We start from the raw sequence: 22,182 nt of genomic DNA, 5'->3' as shown, positions 1-22,182 counted from the left end.
CCGGTTCCAATGGAACTCGAACGGGTGAGTTCGGCCCAAAAGGATGAGAAAAGGATGCAACAACAGTCCAAGTACAACAAGGGGGCAAGAGAACTGAGGCCGTTACGAGTTGGTGAGCCTGTGTTTCTGCGTGATTATCGAAAACATCGTAACGAATGGAAGGAAGCAAGAGTGGTTCAACAGCTGACAGGACATTCGTACAGCGTACAAGTAGAGGACGACCTCCTTCGTCGGAACAGGCGTGAGTTGAGGCCAGCTTCAGTCGAGCAGTGTGAGGAGTTGCCGGTAGCTGTAACGGACAATACTGAGACAACTGCGTCAACCCCTTCTACAGCAGAACCGCCCAAGAATCCTGTTCCTGTTCGCCGATCGGGACGCCAGAGGCAGAAGCCAGTGGCTCTCAGACTGTGTTATAAAAAAAAACTTGTTGCTGACATAGACGGACAATCAAACTACTGTTATATTATAATTACTGTAATTTTGTTTTGAAATGCTTCCTGCTTGGTTAGTTGTGTAGCTCGCTGTATAGTAATTTGGTTTTGTTTACATTTGCTTTGTCTTAATAACTGCAACAGATTAGGGTACTCTCATCACTAAAAGAGAGGGGATGTTGCAGATGGCATTTTATGCTTTTCTGTAGATCGCATTGTAGCGTGTCAGTTTTATAGACAAATAAAATTGCGTGCGCAGTTCCTCTCCTGGACTGACTACGCCACTGAAAATACCAAAATACTCACCAAAGAATAATGTTCAAACATACACCCAGAGTGTGGGGTTAATGACACTCGAACTCATAATGAATATACAAAAACCTAAACAAAACTTTATGCCTAAAATTAGTTAATTAAAAAAAGCAAAATCTCCAAACAACATGAAAACTAGAAGCTCAATCGGTACGATAAACGAACTAAAGCTCAAATTCGAGCGTAATCTTCAAGTTAGTTAGCAAAACATTTATAATTATAAATAAAATCAAAAGTACACCTAGCGATACGACTATAAAAACTAACTGCATCTATCTTTTGCTTAGTATGTATAACGTTTAAGAGTAAATAAAATGATTGGGTTGTTTGTATAAGCGGTTTAAAATTGCTGTAAAACGTGTAAACGACAGTATGGATTGCACCAAGTAAATGCAAACACCTACGTTAGAGAATTCATCGCAAAGTGAAAATTTTCTCAACAACAATTAATTTGCGTTGGTCTTGTGTTGTCGTTTAAAATATGGTACAAAGTGGATCAATTACGTTTATCATACATTTATAGTATGTATTTAAAACACATTTCGGTCGTTTTTATATCGCTTTTCTTAGTAGTAGAAAAAAGCGCGACGGATGCATGGACTCGCGATCTCACAAACGTAAGAATTAATCGTGATTCCACATAATGGTGCGAAGTGCGGTAACACTAGCCCCCTCCAACAGCGAGAAATAATTTCGGCGTAAAATGGTCAAAATTCCAAAACGATGTCAATAATTTGCTTACAATAAACAGTACACATACTGTTTATACTGTAATATTATAGGCTATGTCGAAATAAGTTGAAAATTAATTTTTTTGCATTTGTGTGATGAACCTAGTGTAATTGTGTGCAGAACACAAGTTGTGAATTTATTGCTGCCTGATTCAAACCAACATTTTGAGGGCAATTTCAACTTATCAACTTGCCATACATGCTAAGTTTATATTACGCTAATCATGGTCCCATGGTCTGAATATAAACAAATGTGAAGGTAGACTATCATACATTTTTAGACCAATAATTAGGAGTGCATAGAGCAGTTTTCCATTTTTCACTAGCAAGTATGTTTTAAGTGATTCACAGCTAAACATGAATTATTATCACTACAAGCGATTTGTAAGCGGTTGTACAAGCGGTTTTGTACAAGCGGTTCGTAAATTTTTTCTCGCTAGTAGAAAAATCTGTCATTGCAATTCTCATCAATATCGTGTATACATGCAATACCGGTCTAAGCTTTCTGGCCAACCATTGGGCAATCATTATCAGTTTGTTCAAATAATATGAAAAACATTTTCAAGCAATTAATAACCGAATAAAGTTGTTTTATGATAGTCATTGCTTTTGATCAGAACCTACTGGGCTACTTTTTTATGTAAATACATGTACAGGAAAATCCAAGAATGAAAAGCTGAACATGAAAAATATTACCATTTTGGTTTTTTTACTAAAGAATTGTTTTACTACTAGAAATATTTGAAAAGCATATATACTTGAAAGTGTGCACAAAAAGCATTTAGTCCATGAATGATACGCGAAGTCAAACAGATTGTGAAATTGTCTGCTGAAATGTAAGACAACTCCTCACAAACAATAATCTACAGATACCATAATATTTTTTTCTATACTTGTATCTACATGCAACTAATATCCTGAAGAACCCTGTAGTACCAACTTGACACTGTGGGAGAGTTCATAGTACTGCTACAATGTGCTCTGTGGATTACTCATATTGTGTGGTACTACACACTGCTACCGTGTGGTACTTATATTATATGGTACTACAGACTGCTACCGTGTGGTACTTATACTATGTGGTACTACAGACTGCTACCGTGTGGTAGCAGTCTGGTACTCATACTGTGTGGTGCTACAGACTGCTACCGTGTGGTACTTATACTATGTGGTACTACAGACTGCTATCGTGTGGTACTCATACTGTGTGGTACTACAGACTGCTATTGTGTAGCCTCAGGTGTACTGCTCATACTGTCAGTATTAAAGCAAAGAATTCAAGCATTTGCTTATCTCTGCACTCCTCATTTATTTTCGTAACACCGGTCACAATTTAAAAAGACTGATTATCAGTATAAAGTTTCTATAAACAATTGAGCTGCTAACCTTACAAGATAAAGTAACATTCAACAGTTGCCCAATTGTAAACTTATACTATAAACAATATTTTTCCTGTTACATAAGAATCTATAGGGCCTATACAAAGTGCCCGGTGTGGTATGCATTGCTCCAAAACAGACGCATAGCAGCGATATATGAAACCCGGTTCTCAAATTGCATCGCACTCAGTACAATGGGTAGAGTGTTCAGAGCAGGCAAGAACTAGACCAATGCAAAGGCGGTATAAGGTTACGAGAACCTGCATATACAATTACAACCTGAACTCTGTTATGATCTTGTAATACATATCAATTGATGACGTATTTTATTGAAAAGTTTATTATTATAATAGAATTTAGATATGGGCTTTGAATTACGATGTAAAATATACTAACGAACATATTCATGTGAGGTAGATAATAATGATAGCCAGTCGCTTAGGGCCGTTTATTTGTCTCTATATTTAGAAGTCTGTTCTTTTGTAAGTTCGTCCGCTGGTTCAGAGGGGTCTCGAGGTGACTCCAAGAGTGATTCGTGGGCCTCAAACCAAACATTGCACTTATTTATTGAATTGATTCTAGCGATCTCTGCAATGGCTTGCTCATCATGTATGTCATCTGTATAAGAATCGTGTTTGCTTTCCTTCGTCTCCTCTGCATTTACAATCTCCACTATTTCCATCGCGTTCTCAATTTTTCCTCCTCCTGGTTGGTGAAAATACGAAGATATGTTAATAAAATAGCATACTAGGTGGTAATTTTGTTTTGAGTTTGGAATAGTGAGACAGGAAGGATTACGTTTATAACAGGAAGGATAGCTTACGGATAGTTGATAAATGTCCTACTTACAGTTTACACCCTTTTACTTATAGTATATACACTGACTTCCAAACTAACGAATGCAATTGGTGTGAAGCAGTCGAAATTTGAAACTTTGGTATATGTTTTATTCAGGAAAAAACAAATATTTAAAAAAAATTTCATCAAAATGTTTTTTTAAAATAACTAAAATAATTAACAATAAATAAAAAACTACAGTCATTATGTATTTTTTGAAAAAGTTTTCAGGAGAGGAAATGAGCTGATAGACTAGGGTCTTAAAGACATCATCTAAACAAAAACAAATAAAATATCTGAAGTCTAAAAGACAACAAATTCTTAGTCATAGAACTTCAGCTATAAAATAAGAGACATTTACTAAGAAGGTACCAGTCCTGCGACAATACTAGACTAGAGTTGGTCAACTCATATCTACAGCATCACTGACTATGCCCTCCAATTGTCAAATTATTTGTTATCTACAAATTCCCACAGCTTACAACTTGTGAGAGTTTGCAATCATTTATATACAGTTATCCTCCCATTTTACAACCATGAATTCTTCCTAACGATAAGAGAGGCTTCTATACGTTATTACTTGATAGCTAATATTATAATGCACATGAAATTTCTCTATGATTATATTTTTTCAGTTGACAAGAAGCTAACCTACCTAAAACAAACTTGGTTGCTCTAGTGTCTTTCTTGTTCAGGTCTGTGATGTCACCATCCAACTTCAGTTCATCACCAAGTTTCTCATAAACATTTGAGAGCCTGACTGTACATATATGCCTAGCTTCTGGCATTCTAAAATGGAAGCAAACTGTTAAACAGAAGAAGCAATCCGCGATAAAAAAAGAGCTGTGATATGGTGACACAGTACAATTATAGCTTAAGTTAGTACCCTGGCAGTCCCATGCCCGTGACAGAACACCATGTATATTAATTATGTGCACAACTATCATGCCTAGATATGAAAAGCGGTTGAGTACTTGACTGGGAATCCGCATATTTTGGTTTGACTCATATAATGCAATATTTTTCCTAATGCTAATAACGTCGGGTTGGACAGACGGATAGACGTGGCTCTCATTATAGTAAAGACCACTGAATACCCGGTGTTGCCCGGGTAACAAAAAGACTTTGGACAGAAAATTTATTTTTATTTAACATATACAACATTTACCATTTTAATTTTCAAACTTCATATCATCGAAGAAGTGATTTTTTGTGCAGTTCAAAGGAATTAACAAGAAAAATAAAACTGTAAAGGTGTTTAAATGCAAGTGTGAAATCATTAGCAAGTAATGGCTAAATAAAGTCTGTTTTGCTACGACTACAATGAAAAATTATTTGGTATACGATTATATGATTTTAGTTCATTTCAGTGTTGGCATCATAAGACGAATATATTGTATTGATATTTTTAAACAATTTTTTACAGAGGGTATAGAAACCCATAGTAATTATCTAATGCAAACACCTTGTAAAAATCATCAAAAATTTTATATGCGTACTGCACATATTAAAAACTAGCGACAAACCTTAGTAACTATAGTTACCTACAGTAGCTTTAGTGTATTTAGTGATTATGATCTGCAAGAAAATGTAACATTACAATTTACTACGTGCAGTATGCAACATGGGGAGTTCTTACCCTCGAGACAGACGTGTAACATAAACACTGAATTTAACTTAAATGAATTTAGCTTATTAAACCAGTACTTGAAGGAAGTTTTAGAATGTATTTTACAAAACTTCAAACGTTTAACAAAGATTTTATCATTTATCTGTTTGCGAATCCGTTTTTACTATAACGAGTAACGCTGAACTGAGATAGTGAGCAGCGTATATTTCTTTTAGGCGCTGTGGGAGGTATTTCGGTAGATAGCGTATCGACATTTTTGTTATTTTGTCGTAATCAGTACACCAACAGCCAAATTTCAATTTCGAGAGAAATTTTTGTTGATATCGTATGGCGAAAAACAAATTTTCCGTAGTATGGCAAGGATGAAAAGGCATCGTGTTTCATAAATTAAGGCGAAAAAATCCTATTACAGGAGCATCATAATCCATAGGCCCACAGTATTAATTAATACACAATTTAGCATTTGCAATCGGGAAAAGGGTATACAGCATATGGTAAGAGCAATGAACAGGTAAGAACGGTGTGGCCTTGGGGTTAGATGCGCATGTTTACAAACTTGCTATGCTAATCTTCATGAGTTCAAATCCAGCACAATGCGGACCTTTCAATCCTAGATTTTAACAACTATAACTGGACAGACAATGAAAAGTGACAAGAGATTTATATATACACAGTAGATTGTAGCAAAGACTACAGTAAAAGTTAGCACTCAAATATAATCATCTAACAGGGTGCGAGTGTTCTAACTCACCGTTCTGAATTTGACTCTGTCTTGCTGCCTCTCCTTTTAGGTTTCCGACTCTCTTTAACTGCTGGAAGTCGAGATTTATTGCCTGTAGACTGAGTCAGCTGTTGCATTGCTGTGGTGGCCTCTGTAAGGTGATCGGATAAGACATTATGCGAGTTATATCAAAGCTTAACACTTTTTGAGTGTTTTAATTTGCGTTAACCTAATCCTCGCTTTATAGGTTAGATCTGTGAATTATTGCAAATCTCTTTAGCAGATTTCATAATGAGTGGTAGTGAATACCCGTGCTGGACTTGTGCAAAGTATATTTTTATTATTGTATTATATATTATAGTTATAAAGTATAAATCTTTTAAAGTTTTTTAGCTTCACTAAGTTTTATATAAACTAGTACTACGGCAGTCTTGTGCGCACAGAGAATAACTATGTGCACAAGTATTAAGTGTTGGGCTGCTAAGCTGAATGTCACGAGTTCAAAACCCATATGAAGCAGTTTTTTCCCAACCTCTCACTTTGGTTTCGGACAAAAAGGTGGACACGGCTCTTATTATAGTAAATATTTACTATAATAGATAAATCTAACTTAAATATCTACTATTATAAGATTTGCATATCTAAATTAAGTTAATTCCGTTTATTAGTTCGATATGTGTGCAGAGCTTATGCTAGAATACGTTGCTAAAACCCTTTCTATTTCGAGGTTTTATTGACATTTTTGAATAGTTTTAATTTTAATATAAACTTTATATCATCAGCCAAAATGCAACTCAGTGCAAAGGTAGATTTTTGCGTTTAAATTTGTTATAAGTAAGTCCCTAAAAATGTAATTCAAAGTTTAACCTTGGTATTTCAACTAAAATTGCAATAGCCCTACAGAACACCTGTTGCATCCTGTCGCCACATGGCAACAAGTTGACTGCTCCCCTGACAACGATGAATCATATTCGTCTCTGCGCATTTTGACTTTTGCCTATTAGTGAACACAGAGCCATGCCTTAAAGCCATACCACGTTTAGTTACAGAAGCGCCAAGCGTGAAGTTGTCTTTTCAACATAAAAAGAGCTCCCACTTCAAAGAAAAGGCATTATTCAGGTTAGGTAATGAGCATTGAGTATAGTCATCAAGCATGTCTAAGCCAGTTTTCTTTGTACTACCTGACCCTAACCATGCCTCATGTTATAACTTGTTACTCTTGTTAGTTTGTGAAAAGAGGTATGAAATTTGTTTAATTTGCTGCGCACTGCTCACATTGCATTCCATGTCCAGCCTGCTTAATCCTCTATGGTATGCCATATATTTTTGACCCTTGCAGTAACTGTATAAATTATATTTCGAGAATTATCCTCCAAGTTGATATGCCACGGAGTGTTCTAAGTTGCTTTGATTTATAAACATGTTACCTCTTATGAAGGAAAAAGGTAACTTATTGAAACCACTTTTACTAACTCATGAGGGTGTCTTTGTTAGAAGTTTGCTGTGATTTTTTACTAGTTCTCACTGTTCGCTCTGCGATATAGAACGAATCATACTTGATCTGCTGAGCGCATAGCGATGAAGCTCTACCAACTTTAATCCAATTGCTATTACGCAAGTTATATAAAGCAAGTAAACATCATCAACCGGAAACACAATGTCAACATTGACATCCAGATCATATGCCAGTGCTCACCAGCTGATAACAAATAAAAAGCCTTTCTCACAAAATTTTCAGAAACTTGGCAATATCAATTATACAATTTTATTTTTTTATATTTTATAAATATCATAATTTCATCAGTCCATGTTTGCTTGTAACCAAAGCAAATGTATACAGAGTTGAAAGTAGATTGTTATCTCACCAGTGGACATGGGGGTGTGAATAGTCAGGGATTTTCTTTCTCGAGCTGTGCACATACGGTCACGGGCTCGCTGAGACCAGATATCATTACACAAGACATCTTCAGTTTTGTGGTAAATTGCTTTTGCCATTTGATGCTTGCCTCTGAATCAGATAATAAGTAAAAAATTATTTTGTGTTGGCAATAAAATATAACTTTCTCCGGTCCATCACAAAGAGTGAACTATTATAAATTAGCAGAGCAAATGACAGGTTTACAAAATACTGATATTCATAGAAAGTTTCCACTATGAGTTGAAGATCTTAGTCTATATATAACTCTATTAACATGCATTGATACTTTATGGAAACTTTGGTCTACGCAATTCAAATTACAGATGTCATTCAATTTTATTTCACAAATATACATTAACTGTTCAATACTTCATCCAAGTTATAGATATTATAGTGACAAACTATACTTAATAAAAGTTCATAGATGGTCTATAGTTAAATAAACTGTAAATTGTTTATTTTGTTTATTATATATTTTTATATTATAAAAAGTAAGTGTTGTGATGCAATCATGCCAATCTTTGACACTTACTGATGTTTTACTAAGCTCCTGTATATAAAAAATTTTTTTAATTTTAAATGAAAACCACTGCTGATAGTATTTTTTTATTTAAAAGAAAAGCCCAAAAATCTTTTAGCGAAGAATAAGAATTGAATTAAATTGATAAAACAAAATTGCCAATTAATTTAGAAGGTCGAACCGTTATTACATCCTATGTCTCGAGGTAAAGCCTTGGTCATAGTGGCAACATGGAGAGGTGCCAGTGACTATACAAATTTTACCACACGTAAGTTGAGAGTTGGCGAACTTCATGCTCTACAAAATTATGCGGCGCTCCTGCCATTGACAATAAATTGTAAACTTGCTGAGAAAAGTTTTTTTTACTCACCTTAAATGTTGATGCTGGTCTTCATATGGAAAATGGTTTCTGCCCCAACTTTGGCCTTATAATTTTTGCCCTCCAGCAAAGCAGACCTGTTGTACAGCTGACCACAGAGGTTGCAAGTGATCAATGACAATATGCTATTGAATTTGAACTCACACAGACCATTGGACAAAGCCCAAGCAGTTTTTACGGGGCTTACTGAGCCACCCCTTTGATTAAATAGTCAATCTTGATCTGCTTAAGCTAGGAAGGGAAGCTGTACTATTTTTAAACCCTTTGCTATATATGACCAGTTATATGAACCACGTAGCGCTATGGCTCTGCATGATAAAAAAGCGTAATACAATTCAGTCAATTGTTCTATTATGTAACCGAAGCCGATCGCTAGTGTTTATATCAACAATCAAATTTAATCGTCTATTGTCGCCTTAGCCGCGGCCAATTCATGGTCAGTGAGCTAAAACAAATGGATTAACCATTCAGGTTCAAGGTATCATTTTCAGTGACTTGAGCAACGTGCGCAGAAAAAGCGTGTATAAGTGAAAAGAAAAAATTTACACTTTGACAAAAAAGTAGGTTTTATTCATTTAAGCGGCCTCCCATTTAGCCCAAGCAATTATTTTGAGATCAAATCATTAAGTTTCAGCAAACATACTCTTCAGTGACACGCCTTATTTATAATAGAGCAACTTACCTTAGGAACAGTCTGATCACCTATGCACAACTTATCCACAGATTTTAACAACTGTGCGTTCAACAATACACACTATTACAGCATTGGTTTTTGTGTTTCTTTTCATGAAGAGGTTGCAACGACTAGTCAGAAGTGATCATCAAGATGGGGCAACTCCGTAAGCAACTGAGCTTAAACTTTGATATTATTATACAGTGACTACCTAAAAATCTAGAGCAGAGCTTCCCGATCGGGGTTGCGAGATGTTGTTCGCGGAGATGCAAGAATCAATTTTAAAGATTGAAAAAGTGTATTTGTCGTCACAACAACTTGCCTATGTGAATTCATATTTTCATTTCTTCTATGAAGCAAAATAAATATCGTAACGCCACCAATCCTAAAATTTATTTACGCATTTCACTCACCCACAAAAAGCACATTTCAATCAGATAATAGCAGACAAGAAGCAGGAAAACAGTCAATGATCATAAAGTGGATTGTTTTTATACGTTGCTGCTGTGTGAAACCGTTAGACTCTTCTTATAATGACTTTCCATCAATTTTTTTTTCATATAATAATTACGATTATGTCTGTGTTTCATCATGTGTTGAGCTTTTGTTTCATTCTAAAAAAGGAGTGCGACCTCGTCAGTCGTAGGGAGTTTGGAGTCAGTCGCTGTCAGTTAGTTGTCAGTCGTAGGGTTCAGCGATAAAAACGAATAGGCAAGCAATGATCTACAACAAAATATTATTAACAAACGCTTTTTTCTTGTTTGTTGGGTCGATCTGTCCAGGGTCGATCTGTCCAGGGTCGATCTGTCCAGGGTCGATCTGTCCGGGCAAAGATGACTAATATCACCTTTATACAGATCTATGCTCAGAGTAAAAAAGATCAAATTTTATTTCGATGATTTTTTAAAAAGTTTCATTCAAGCATGCAATCGCACCGACAAAACAATTCCTAAGACATCAACTTAAAACTCTGCCTGACCATGCATGGTTAGTTAGTTTTTGCAGTGACCAAACCATTCTCTCTCTGAAGCTATGTTATGTTCGTGTAAAGGCCGAGCCAATATGTATGAGAGAAAGCTCTTTTTGAGTCTGACAATTTTAATAATGGCATAGATATAGTTAATTATGAACTTGCAAAAAATTGAACAATGGTATAATTCAAATAAATTAACTCTAAACATGGACAAAACAATGTACATTGTAATGAGAAATTATTAAAACAAAATTAAATTAGAAAAAACTAATACAATTATTTGGTTTGGAGCTTCAGGAGACATTTTCGATAAAATTCTTAGGAATTCATTTGGACAGTCACCTGGTATGAGATGTACATATTGATAAGTTAAATAAACAGACGAGATCCACGTTGAGCCTAATAAGTGAAGGTTCCAAATTTTTACCCAGACGTGTTAAGACACTAATATGCATCACATTTATTAGCTCCAAAATTTGTTAATGTTTGGAGTCATGGGGGAATGCTCCATTTTGTCATTTAAAAAAATATTTAATATCACAAAAACGTATAATGCGCATAACTTTTAATAAACCACCACTAAATTCATCTCATGTTTGTTGGGCTTTTTGTGTTGCCTAGTGATAAACTTTTCCAGTATAAAATTCTTTTAAAGGCGCATTCAAAATTTTATTCAAGTGATTATAAAGTAAAAAAAGACTCTCACTATAATATGAGATGTTTGAAAATCAATCTACCATTACCAATATTTTATACTGCTTCTGGTCCACAAACCATTGAATACAGAGTTCCATCGCAATGGAACAGTCTTCCAATAGACTTACCCAAAACATCTGCATTTAATAGCTTTAAAAGAAATGTTAGGAGCCACTTGTTAAGCCTAGATTAATCAAGACCTACTAATCGAATTTCGATGAAATATGTCAAATATTTCAACTTACCAGCCAAAATATGCCAGCTTCTGTGGGCCCAGCACCTCGACTAGCTGCAGCGCTACTGCGCATGTGGGCTTCATCATACCTTAATATGTAGGAATTAAGCTTTCATTTATTTTTTCATTTAATATGGTAAATACAATGTATATCTTAATTTTTGCTTAATGTTATATTTCACCAACACACACCACACCTACGCACTACCAAACAAAATGATACAGAATGACAATTTAAGTCTTGTAATGTATTTATACCATGACTCAGCGTGAGACCTGAGCCTGTTTTGATGAACACAGCATGAATACTCTTACAGGAATGGTGAAAAGACACACAAAAGCCTCAGAATAATTGACATTTTGAAAAAAAGTTGGTTAAGCTGAGGCGCACACCCACAACATTTAGCATATTTGACTGACACTCCAACTAATTGTACTAATCAGCTACCACTATCAAGGTCAGAAAAACTGTGCAAATAGTTATTCTCGGTGCTTTTTGACAGAAAAAGCCAACAGACAGATAAATATATCTATAGAAATATTTCTCAAAGTTTGTGTGTCTGTCTGTGTTTCTGTGTCTGTCCAGCTATAGCTATTAAAACCTTAGAATGAAAAATCTGTATCATGGAATATTTGATCTCGGATCCTCCCGTTTGTCAGTCAAATCCCTTACCAATTAAACCACACGAGCTCGATGGATGCATCCATTAGGTGATATATGTCGTTATATGGCTGCAAATATGCTACTGCTCTCCATTTTGACGCAACATCATGGTAGCTTAATTTTATGCATGTTCAATCATGAGAGCAAGTAGTTAGCTTTTATTAGTAAGCTTACCCAAATTAGCCATTGGCAAAGTGCCAGGCTAATAGCAAGTGGCAGGCAACTACATTACTTCTCATTGTTTATAAGCTGATATTTATACCCGTGCATGCCGAGCATTCTGCTAGTAATAATATAAATGTACTTTGAAAAAAGGCCATTTACGGATACTTACCAATGGCACACCTAACGCTATCTCATGGTACACTGGTCGGAAAATCACTGCTCACTGGTCACTAGATGATAGAAGAGCAGGTGAACAGCTGCTATCAGTTTTTGTAGATTAAGTAGTACGCCAAGGAGACAGAGCTGGATTATCTCTGATTAGGAGACAGAGCTGGATTATCTCTGATTTGCTCTAGAACCTTTGACACACTCCGTCTCCGCCTACTTTTTTAGCAATCTTCACTGCGTTTACTCACAAGGCAGTACACAGAGCTCAAAGTTTTAGAGAATTGCATTCAAATTGTTTGTAAAATTGGAATAAAATTGTTAATTTATTGTTATAAATTTCATTGCTTGATTGCTACTACAATACAACGTAACTACAAAAACGTTTTCTTCAGCTTGAGTTTGAATTTCTTATCCAACATTTTATATCATTTGTGAAGTTCTCATAGACTTCATATCACATGTCGAGCTGGAGATATGAGGAGACTGCTCAGATATGATGTCTTGAGATTATTCTTGTTTATTATTCTGTTATTTATTATACACAATATATCATTATACAGCGTATCAGTGTACAAAATAAAATAAATGTCATAAACAATAATATTGAAACATGAATATTTCTTTCTTTAGCACATGCTTCGTCTGTTTTACGCGAACATCGGTAAAACATTTTTGTTGAATGATATTCGTTTCTATACCTATACTCGTATACATGTATCTAAATCTCAAAGTTTGTGTGTCCTTTGGTTTGTTTAACTAGAGCTATTAAAATATTGTAATGAAGAATCCGTATTAGAGACTATTTGATCTCAGAACCTCCCATTCGCCAGGCAAATATCTTACCAATTATGCTATTCGAGATTGATGGATTCATCGGGCAATGGCAATATATGTCCATATTTGGGTGAAAATACCCATACCGCTCTCTGTTATGGCGCAATGTCATTTTCTGCTCACTCTCATGGCTCTTATCAGTAAGTTTATTAACTTGCTTAAATTAGTCTTTGGCAATGTGCCAGGCTGATGGCAAGCGGTAGGCAATTACATTAACTCACACTGTTTATAAGCTGATTTTTAATACTTGTGCAATGCCAGACATTCTGCTTACTCTCTATATAGACCGTATCTTCTATCTTCTATATATTTATTTCTCTTGGAATAAAGAATCCAAGCAACTTTCATTACCTTTCATTGTTTACAAGCTGATTTTTAATATCACAGCTAGTTTATAGATAAATTCGAGTGACTGTCTAGCGATAGCGATAAAACTTTATTAAGGAAAAGATAGCTTTGCAGAGGATTTGACCTCTAAACCGTTAGTTCTGGAGGTGTTGAGCTTTTCCATTAGATGATTAGACTACTGCATTCAATTGAGCATAGTAATCAATAATGATGAAGATATTCATTACACCGGTTAGAATACACATAACGATGTCCCACATAACGATTACCAGCTGGCCTCACTAGGTGAATGCCGGACTTTGCATGGGTAATAAAAACAGCCTATAAACCGCCGCAGGTAATATAGTGTAAAGGTAGCAAGTAATGTAATGTTTATAAGCTGTTTTGTTTATTACCCATGCAACGCTACGCATTCATTTAATATTTATATACGGTATATACTTGCATATACATTTGTATATGTAAAACCTCTAATTGAACACCATGGCTCTATTTTTCAACCCTTCCCCTATAGTGGCGGTCAGTTGGAGACAGCATTCAAATAGAGGCTGGCGGTGTATTTTTCAAATGGCTCGGAAAAGTTTTTGCAAAACGGATGTCGCTTATATTTTGCCCTCTTTTTCCGGTGGAGCGATAGTAAACCTTTTGGATGCAATAAATCTGCTAACTTACCTCCAACTTGTCAAAATTTTTTTAATAAATATGCATCAAGAAACTGAGAAATATCTTTACCAATTAATATCTATTGCTTGCAATTAATCTGTGATTATATTATAGCCTGTGTACTGCTTTGCAATTTGTTATAAAGTTTTCAATTTTTATTTTATATATAAATTTTACAATATTGCATAAAAGCTCATTGCACTCCTTGACATTAACGCTACAATTTGCAGCCAAAACTAGTTTTTTATGTGCAATAGAAGAGGAGTTACAAGCATGGATCAATTGTAAGATCAGATTACCGCTATTAAATCATATGCTATAAATCTGCAAATTTATAAGTTATATAGTGATAATCTATCAAATGCTACAAATATATATTATTGAACAATGGCATAAACAAACCATACTTATATTACATACAAGAAAAAAAATTAACGTTTTCAAAACAAAGATATTTGCATCGATTGCTCAGATAGCTGCGTTCTGATTGTTGCTTTCATGGAACGACCATTTTTAGAATGTCCAATACCTTTTACAATGTCATCTGACTTCAACTCTTTTTCTGCACTGCTGAACTAGTCGATATTAGCACCCGAATGACTTTTGGCTAAGGAAAAACGTTTACGCAGAGCAGTTAGCACAAATGCAACGTTTAAAAGTTTTGTTCGCTACATGTAGTCTTTGTGATATTATCTGCTCGTTGTAGCTCCGCTCTTGACCGGAAGCGGAGGGAAAATACGAGACCGAGAAGGAAGATCTTCTAGTCACTCTCCTACAACTTGTAGCTCAGTAAGTAGAGACATACCTACTTTTGTCTCCTGTTAAGTAACGGCTTGTTAAGAACCCACTGAACTAAAGCCTTTTTAGTTCACATGGTACCACGAATCTTTACTTTCAGGAGAAAAGTAATACGATAGTGTAGTGCTAAGTTAATACGATAGTGCAGTGTTAGGGTGAGGTGAGTATAGTGAATTGTGTTGGACAATTGTGGAGTGTGCATAGACGCTCGACGAAGTGCATTGCTGTTTAGTGACTACCATAGATACATGAACGAATTTCAATTGACCATTCTTATTTCTGTTCAGTGAAATCTATTTAATTTTTTTGAATTAATTTAGAATGATGGCCGAAGGAAGGAGGAGTACTAACATTTTTGCTAGCTTCCCTGTGCTAAATATTTTAGCTACTGACGTGTTTAGTAGTTGGAAAAGATTTAATGACGAGTTTTTACTCTGTATAGATATAAAAGCTCTCGAAATTGGTGAGAAGGAGGTGACAGTAAAGAATGAGCCCATCATGGTCTCCAACTTCACACCTAAGGCTCAATTACTAGCCCTCTTAAAAGCCGTAAGTCAGAAGGGTAGGGAAACCTTAAGATTGTTGGGATTTGAGTCTAATAACCCAGACTCATCTTTCAACCAGGCTAGGGACCTGCTGAGAGGGCACTATGAAAAAGAGGAAAACGTTTATGTCAAGACCCAAAGGTTTATTTCTGCGAAACAACTTACGAGAGAAGACGACAGAGATTTTCTCCTTAGAGTAGAGCAGAGAAACGAGAAACGATGACTACAGATGCGATTCTAGCAGTCGTGAGAGTAGTCAAGAATGCCATGGGCATCATAGTGGGTACAGACACAGGTACAGCAGCTGGTTGGTTACAGCAGCTGTGAAAGTAGTCATAGAATACGTTATCGCTGGCATCGTTACAGTCTTAGCAGTGATTCAGATGGTCCCAAAGACCGTACATACAGGAATAGTCATTGGCAAAAGCGTCGTGGCTTTCCGTACCAGAAAAGTGATGACAGCTGCTATGAGTGTGGCTCAATATATCACTTTGTGAAAAACTGCCCCCATGTTAGATGCAATAATTGTGAGAAACTTGGGCACATGGTAGGGGAGTGCAACAGGCCAAAGCGATGTCGTGCATGTGATGGCAAGTATCACGGTGAAAGCGAGTGTCCTTTGAAATCAAGAAAAGACTGCAGCATTTATAAGAATGTTCAGATAGTTTCCAATCGAGGTTCTAGTTGACTAGCAGACTGATTTTGTGGGAAAGTTGCGGGCCCTCAAAGAATTGCATGCCAAACTAAAGAGACGGTACGAGGCTGAGCCGGAGGAACTTGAGAGACAAGAGAAAGAGCTCCATGCTAGGAAACAAGAGTACGAGAGAGTTCATCCTCTCAGGGAAGTTTTAGCTTCATCTGACTCTCCTGGTTTTTTGGCGGCTCCCCAGACTTCCCAATCTCAGAGGAAACTTGCTGCTACCGTCCTGTAGGGCATTAGTAGGCAGCAGTAAGGCATTAGGTAGAGACTCCGGCAATAAAAGAGACCACCGCAAGAGCGAAGGTCTTCCATTGGAGGGAGACAGCGGCGCGTCACCAGTCACAGCTAAAAACCTCCTAACAGGAGATCATGCTGAACAGGTGACTTCAGCCGAAAACCTGCTTACAGGAGACCGCGCTGAGCTGAGGAATGTAGCCAAAGACCTTACTCTAGAAGGAGACTGTGCTGAGCAGCCTGCCGCTGGTAGCCAGAGCCATAGAAACTCCAGTTCATGGGCTGTCGAAGGAAAAAGCATGGACAATGAAAATGAGGACTTGTTACTTGATCCAGGTGAAACTGCAGTTTGAACTTCGAAATAATGTCGGGAGAGATTTCAGACTCTCAGCAACATTTAGAGAGACCACAGACTCTCAACTATTTTTAAAGGGGAGTTTCCAGGAATCATCGCAAAACCTTGTGTTTTCAGAGATACCCAGAGTATCAGCGCGCCCTAGAGGTGTAAGGTAGAACTACCAGGTTCTACTCACAGAGACACCAGACTCTACGGGACACCCATGTTTTCCTATGTGCTCCTAAGTGTGCAGAAGATAAGCAATAGTGGCTTAAAGACTATACAGGCTGTGGAGGACTAGGCCTCATGGGATCTCCCAGAATCCAAGTGAGCATCCTCAGCGAGAAAACTGCTAACATCAAACAAAAGGAGAGGGGATATTATCGGCTCGCTATAGCTCCGCTCCTGACCGGAAGCGGAGGAAAAATGTGAGACCGTGAGGAAAGATCTTCTAGTCCCTTTTTTATGGCTTGTAGCTCAGTAAGTAGAGACGTACCTACTTTTTTTCCTGCTAAGCAACGACTTGTTAAGAACCCACTGAATTAAGCTTCTTTAGTTCAGTCTTTGGCCTAAAACTAATGTTCACTACCATCGTAAATGTAAACCTTTTTTATATACATGTATGAACTTCGAAGTATCAAGACCCCGTTAAACAGAAACACTATTGGCCTGTTACAGTTATTAACTATTTCTATGTTGTTGCTGTCAAAGTTTTAACAAAAAAGCGCAAGACTTTGGAGTTGGACAAGAAGAAAATTGGTTGTTATTGATGTAAATGATTCATTATTTATATGATTTTATAGACAATTTTTACTGATCACTTGATATTATCTACTATATAAACGGCAATCGTTGTCTGTGTGATTGAGTGTCAGCCTTATAAAGCGGTCTTTCCTTTTATCGTCGTACGAATTTTGGTCGTACGAAGCAAACTGAATTAATATGTGTAGTAACAGTAAATAAATTATAGAGCGGTCTTTCTTTTTCCATTCGGTCGTACAAAGCCAACTATATTAATATGAGTACTAAATATCGTAATTTCGGACTATTAGCCGCTACTTTTCTCTGACGATTTGAGCCAAGCGGCTTATATAAAGGTGTGGCGATTCTGTTGTTTTTCTTTCACCGCTAGGGCGAATTAACCGAAATCCCCAGTTAGCACGCTTTTTAAACAGCAAATTTTCTGCCGTGTTAAAAAGCACCTTTCTGAGTTCTGCGGCCTATACAAAGGTGTCTATACAGCTATACAAATGTACTATTCATTAAATAAAATAAATTAATGAGTAGTTATTTACATGCAATTAATATTTACTGCCAACGTGTACCGAGAAGGTCACGTAAACGTTTGTTTCTTGGAGCCACTGGAAAAACGCAGTTCTCACCTACTAAATTTCCACATCAAAAAGGTAAGTCTTTCTTATACAATATTGTATTGTCTATGAATTGCCACATCTCCACTACTTAATAACGTTGGATTTGCCGCTGTTCGTGATAGTGGGACATGTTCATTTCCTTCAGCAGCTGAGTTACTAATTTTATTCCAGCTTCGAATAGGCCTACTGTAACTTACTATTACAGAACTTGCACGAGTACTCCGAGGGTTGCGATACGCTATTGTGAAAGGAAAGAGAGCAGCTGCTATCGACTTACTGTTACCCTGCATCAGCCATGACCAGCCATACCTGCTCAAAAGTAGGCACAAGCCGAAAACTGTTTCTTCATACGCCCGACAGAAAAACCAAAAATGTTGTCTATCCGCCAGTGTTGCGTTGAACTAACATTGTGTTATTGTTTTATGTTCTTCATGTTCTGCTATACCACATGCAGCGTTTTCTAACATATTTTTCAGTATATATATCTTTTCATGCATTTGTTTTCCTTATTGTATCTTATACAAAGGCTATCATGCTGGCACTTTGTTTTATTATTGTAAGGTGCTAATGCTGTATCTGCCTTGACATCATACTGTCTGTGCTGTTATACATATAAATTTTATTGACAGAACCTCATTACTGTTTGTATATACCATGTCAAAACACAGGCTATAGACGAAAAACTGGTGATCTATGATTAGTGTTTTAAGAATGTAGAAGTCTCCATTCAATAAATGCTGGCTTTAGCAAAATATTTTGTATAATTTTTTAAAAGGTGCAAAACTTTTCAATACTGCCAGTTTGAAGAACTTCAGTTTGCCTAGCAATGTCAATTTTATTATCAGTTCTCTGTACACAAATAGGGCAACTCCGATTTGAGGGGTTTGAGACTGATGCATTGTAGACTAGCTGTAAAACGTATGGCAGATTTACATTGTTCTCCCCTACATTACTGACCTATATGACTGCATATGTGTATGCATAGTGTGATCAGGGCAAAAAATTCAGTAAACTGCATATTTGGAGTTGTTTTACAGTATGAAAGACAACTCTCAATAAACCTCTTGCTGTACATGAATCTGTTCCCGTGGACGGGTAATGCAGCTAGCGGTTTGGGGCCGTGGCGTCACTCGGGGATGCCCGGGAGACCTTTTTCGCCCCGAGTGCAGCGAGAGTATTCAGGCGCGGCTTTCCGGATGAGTTGGCGAGTGCGAGGCGATTGATTGCGAAGCAATTGAGTGCTAGGCGATTGATTGCAAGGTGATTGATTGCGAGGCAATTGATTGCGAGTGCGAGGCGATTGATTGCGAGGCGATTGATTGTGAGGTGATTGATTGCGAGGCGATTGATTGCGAGGCGAGTGTGTGGCGATTGATTGCGAGTGCGAGGCGATTGAGTGCGAGGCGATTAATTGCAAAGCAATTGAGTGCGAAGCGATTGATTGCAAAGCGATTGAGTGCGAGGCGATTTATTGTGAGGCGAGTGCAAGGCGATTGATTGCGAGGCGGGTGCGAGCCGATTGATTGCGAGGCGATTGATGGCAAGGTGTGTGCAAGAGCGCGATGGTCAACTGCGAGGCGGGTAAAGACTGGTCAGCCAAGGCGGGTAGACGCGCCATGAACGGGTATGACGGGCCAGGCCATAGACGGGTATGAACGGATGCATGAATCTAGACACATGAATCTAGAGTATTTACTAGATTTTACACGCATCTAGCTGTAAAACACATTGTAGATTTCTATTGTTTTCCCTAACATTATTGACATCATAATATGTGTATGCATATTCAGGGCAACAATTTCAGTAGACTGCATATTTGGAGTTGTTTTACAGTATGAAAGACTACCCTCAATAAACCTTATGCTGCATGTGAATCTGTTACTGTAGGCGGGTAATGCAGCTAGTGGGTTTATAAAGATCAAAGATTGTCAAAGTGGCAGTCAAATGGAGGTGGCGTTCAAATAGAGGTGCCATTCATTTAGAGGTTTTACGGTATATACTAGGTGAATGCCCAGTGCTGCCCAGGTGATAAAAAAGTTTTTTACACAAAAAATTGATTTTTATTTAACATATACAACATTTACCATCTAACTTTTACACTTCATTCATATCATAGGTACTATCTGCATTACCCGCCTACAGTAACAGATTCACGTGCAGCATAAGGTTTATTGAGGGTAGTCTTTCATACTGTAAAACAACTCCAAATATGCAGTCTACTGAAACTGTTGCCCTGAATATGCATACACATATTATGATGTCAATAATGTTGGGGAAAACAATAAAAATCTACAATGTGTTTTACAGCTAGATGCGTGTAAAATCTAGTAAATATTCTAGATTCATGTGTCTAGATTCATGCATCCGTTCATACCCGTGTATGGCCTGGCCCGTCATACCTGTCCATGGCGCGTTTACCCGCCTTGGCTGACCAGTCTTTACCCGCCTCGCAGTTGACCATCGCACTCTTGCACTCACCTTGCCATCAATCGCCTCGCAATCAATCGGCCCGCACCCGCCTCGCAATCAATCGCCTTGCACTCGCCTCGCAATAAATCGCCTCGCACTCAATCGCTTTGCAATCAATCGTTTCGCACTCAATTGCTTTGCAATTAATCGCCTCGCACTCAATCGCCTCGCACTCGCAATCAATTGCCACACACTCGCCTCGCAATCAATCGCCTCGCAATCAATCACCTCACAATCAATCGCCTCGCAATCAATCGCCTCGCACTCGCAATCAATTGCCTCGCAATCAATCACCTTGCAATCAATCGCCTAGCACTCAATCGCTTTGCAATCAATCGCTTCGCACTCAATTGCTTTGCAATTAATCGCCTCGCATTCAAACGCCTTGCACTCACAATCAATCGCCACACACTCGCTTCGCAATCAATAGCCTCGCAATCAATCACCTCGCAATCAATTGCCTAGCACTCAATTGCTTCGCAATCAATCGCCTCGCACTCGCCAACTCATCCGGAAAGCCGCGCCTGAATACTCTCGCTGCACTCGGGGCGAAAAAGGTCTCCCGCGCATCCCCGAGTGACGCCACGGCCCCAAACCGCTAGCTGCATCACCCGTCCACGGGAACAGATTCATGTACAGCAAGAGGTTTATTGAGAGTTGTCTTTCATACTTTAAAACAACTCCAAATATGCAGTTTACTGAATTTTTTGCCCTGATCACACTATGCATACACATATGCAGTCATATAGGTCAGTGATGTAGGGGAGAACAATGTAAATCTGCCATACGTTTTACAGCTAGTCTACAATGCATCAGTCTCAAACCCCTCAAATCGGAGTTGCCCTATTTGTGTACAGAGAACTGATAATGAAATTGACATTGCTAGGCAAACTGAAGTTCTTCAAACTGGCAGTATTGAAAAGTTTTGCATCTTTTAAAAAATTATACAAAATATTTTGCTATCGCCAGCATTTATTAAATGGAGACTTCTACATTCTTAAAACAATAATCATAGATCACCAGTTTTTCGTCTATAGCCTGTGTTTTGACATGGTATATACAAACAGTAATGAGGTTCTGTCAATAAAATTTATATGTATAACAGCACAGACAGTATGATGTCAAGGCAGATACAGCATTAGCACCTTACAATAATAAAACAAAGTGCCAGCATGATAGCCTTTGTATGAGATACAATAAGGAAAACAAATGCATGAAAAGATATATATGCTGAAAAATATGTTAGAAAACGCTGCATGGGGTATAGCAGAACATGAAGAACATAAAACAATAACACAATGTTAGTTCAACGCAACACTGGCGGTTAGACAACATTTTTGGTTTTTCTGTCGGGCGTATGAAGAAACAGTTTTTGGGCTTGTGCCTACTTTTGAGCAGGTATGGCTGGTCATGGCTGATGCAGGGAAACAGTAAGTCGATTGCAGCTGC

General features: G+C 37.4%; 1 protein-coding gene across 1 annotated transcript in view; it reads right to left on the bottom strand.

Moving 5' to 3' along the window:
* Positions 1-1,310, bottom strand: part of LOC137405980 (RNA-binding motif protein, X-linked 2-like) — an 80,249-nt gene extending 78,939 nt beyond the window's left edge. The window contains exon 1 of the mRNA XM_068092470.1: positions 1,148-1,310. Within this exon, the coding sequence (XP_067948571.1) occupies positions 1,148-1,161 (14 nt within the window). The 5' untranslated portion in view covers positions 1,162-1,310. The remainder of the gene's footprint in view (positions 1-1,147) is intronic.
* Between the last annotated feature and the right edge of the window lie 20,872 nt (positions 1,311-22,182).

Source organism: Watersipora subatra, chromosome 10 (assembly GCF_963576615.1).
Source record: "Watersipora subatra chromosome 10, tzWatSuba1.1, whole genome shotgun sequence".
Classification (NCBI taxonomy): domain Eukaryota; kingdom Metazoa; phylum Bryozoa; class Gymnolaemata; order Cheilostomatida; family Watersiporidae; genus Watersipora; species Watersipora subatra.
The sequence above is the reverse complement of the archived record's forward strand: the minus strand, read 5'-3'. Positions and strand labels throughout refer to the sequence as shown.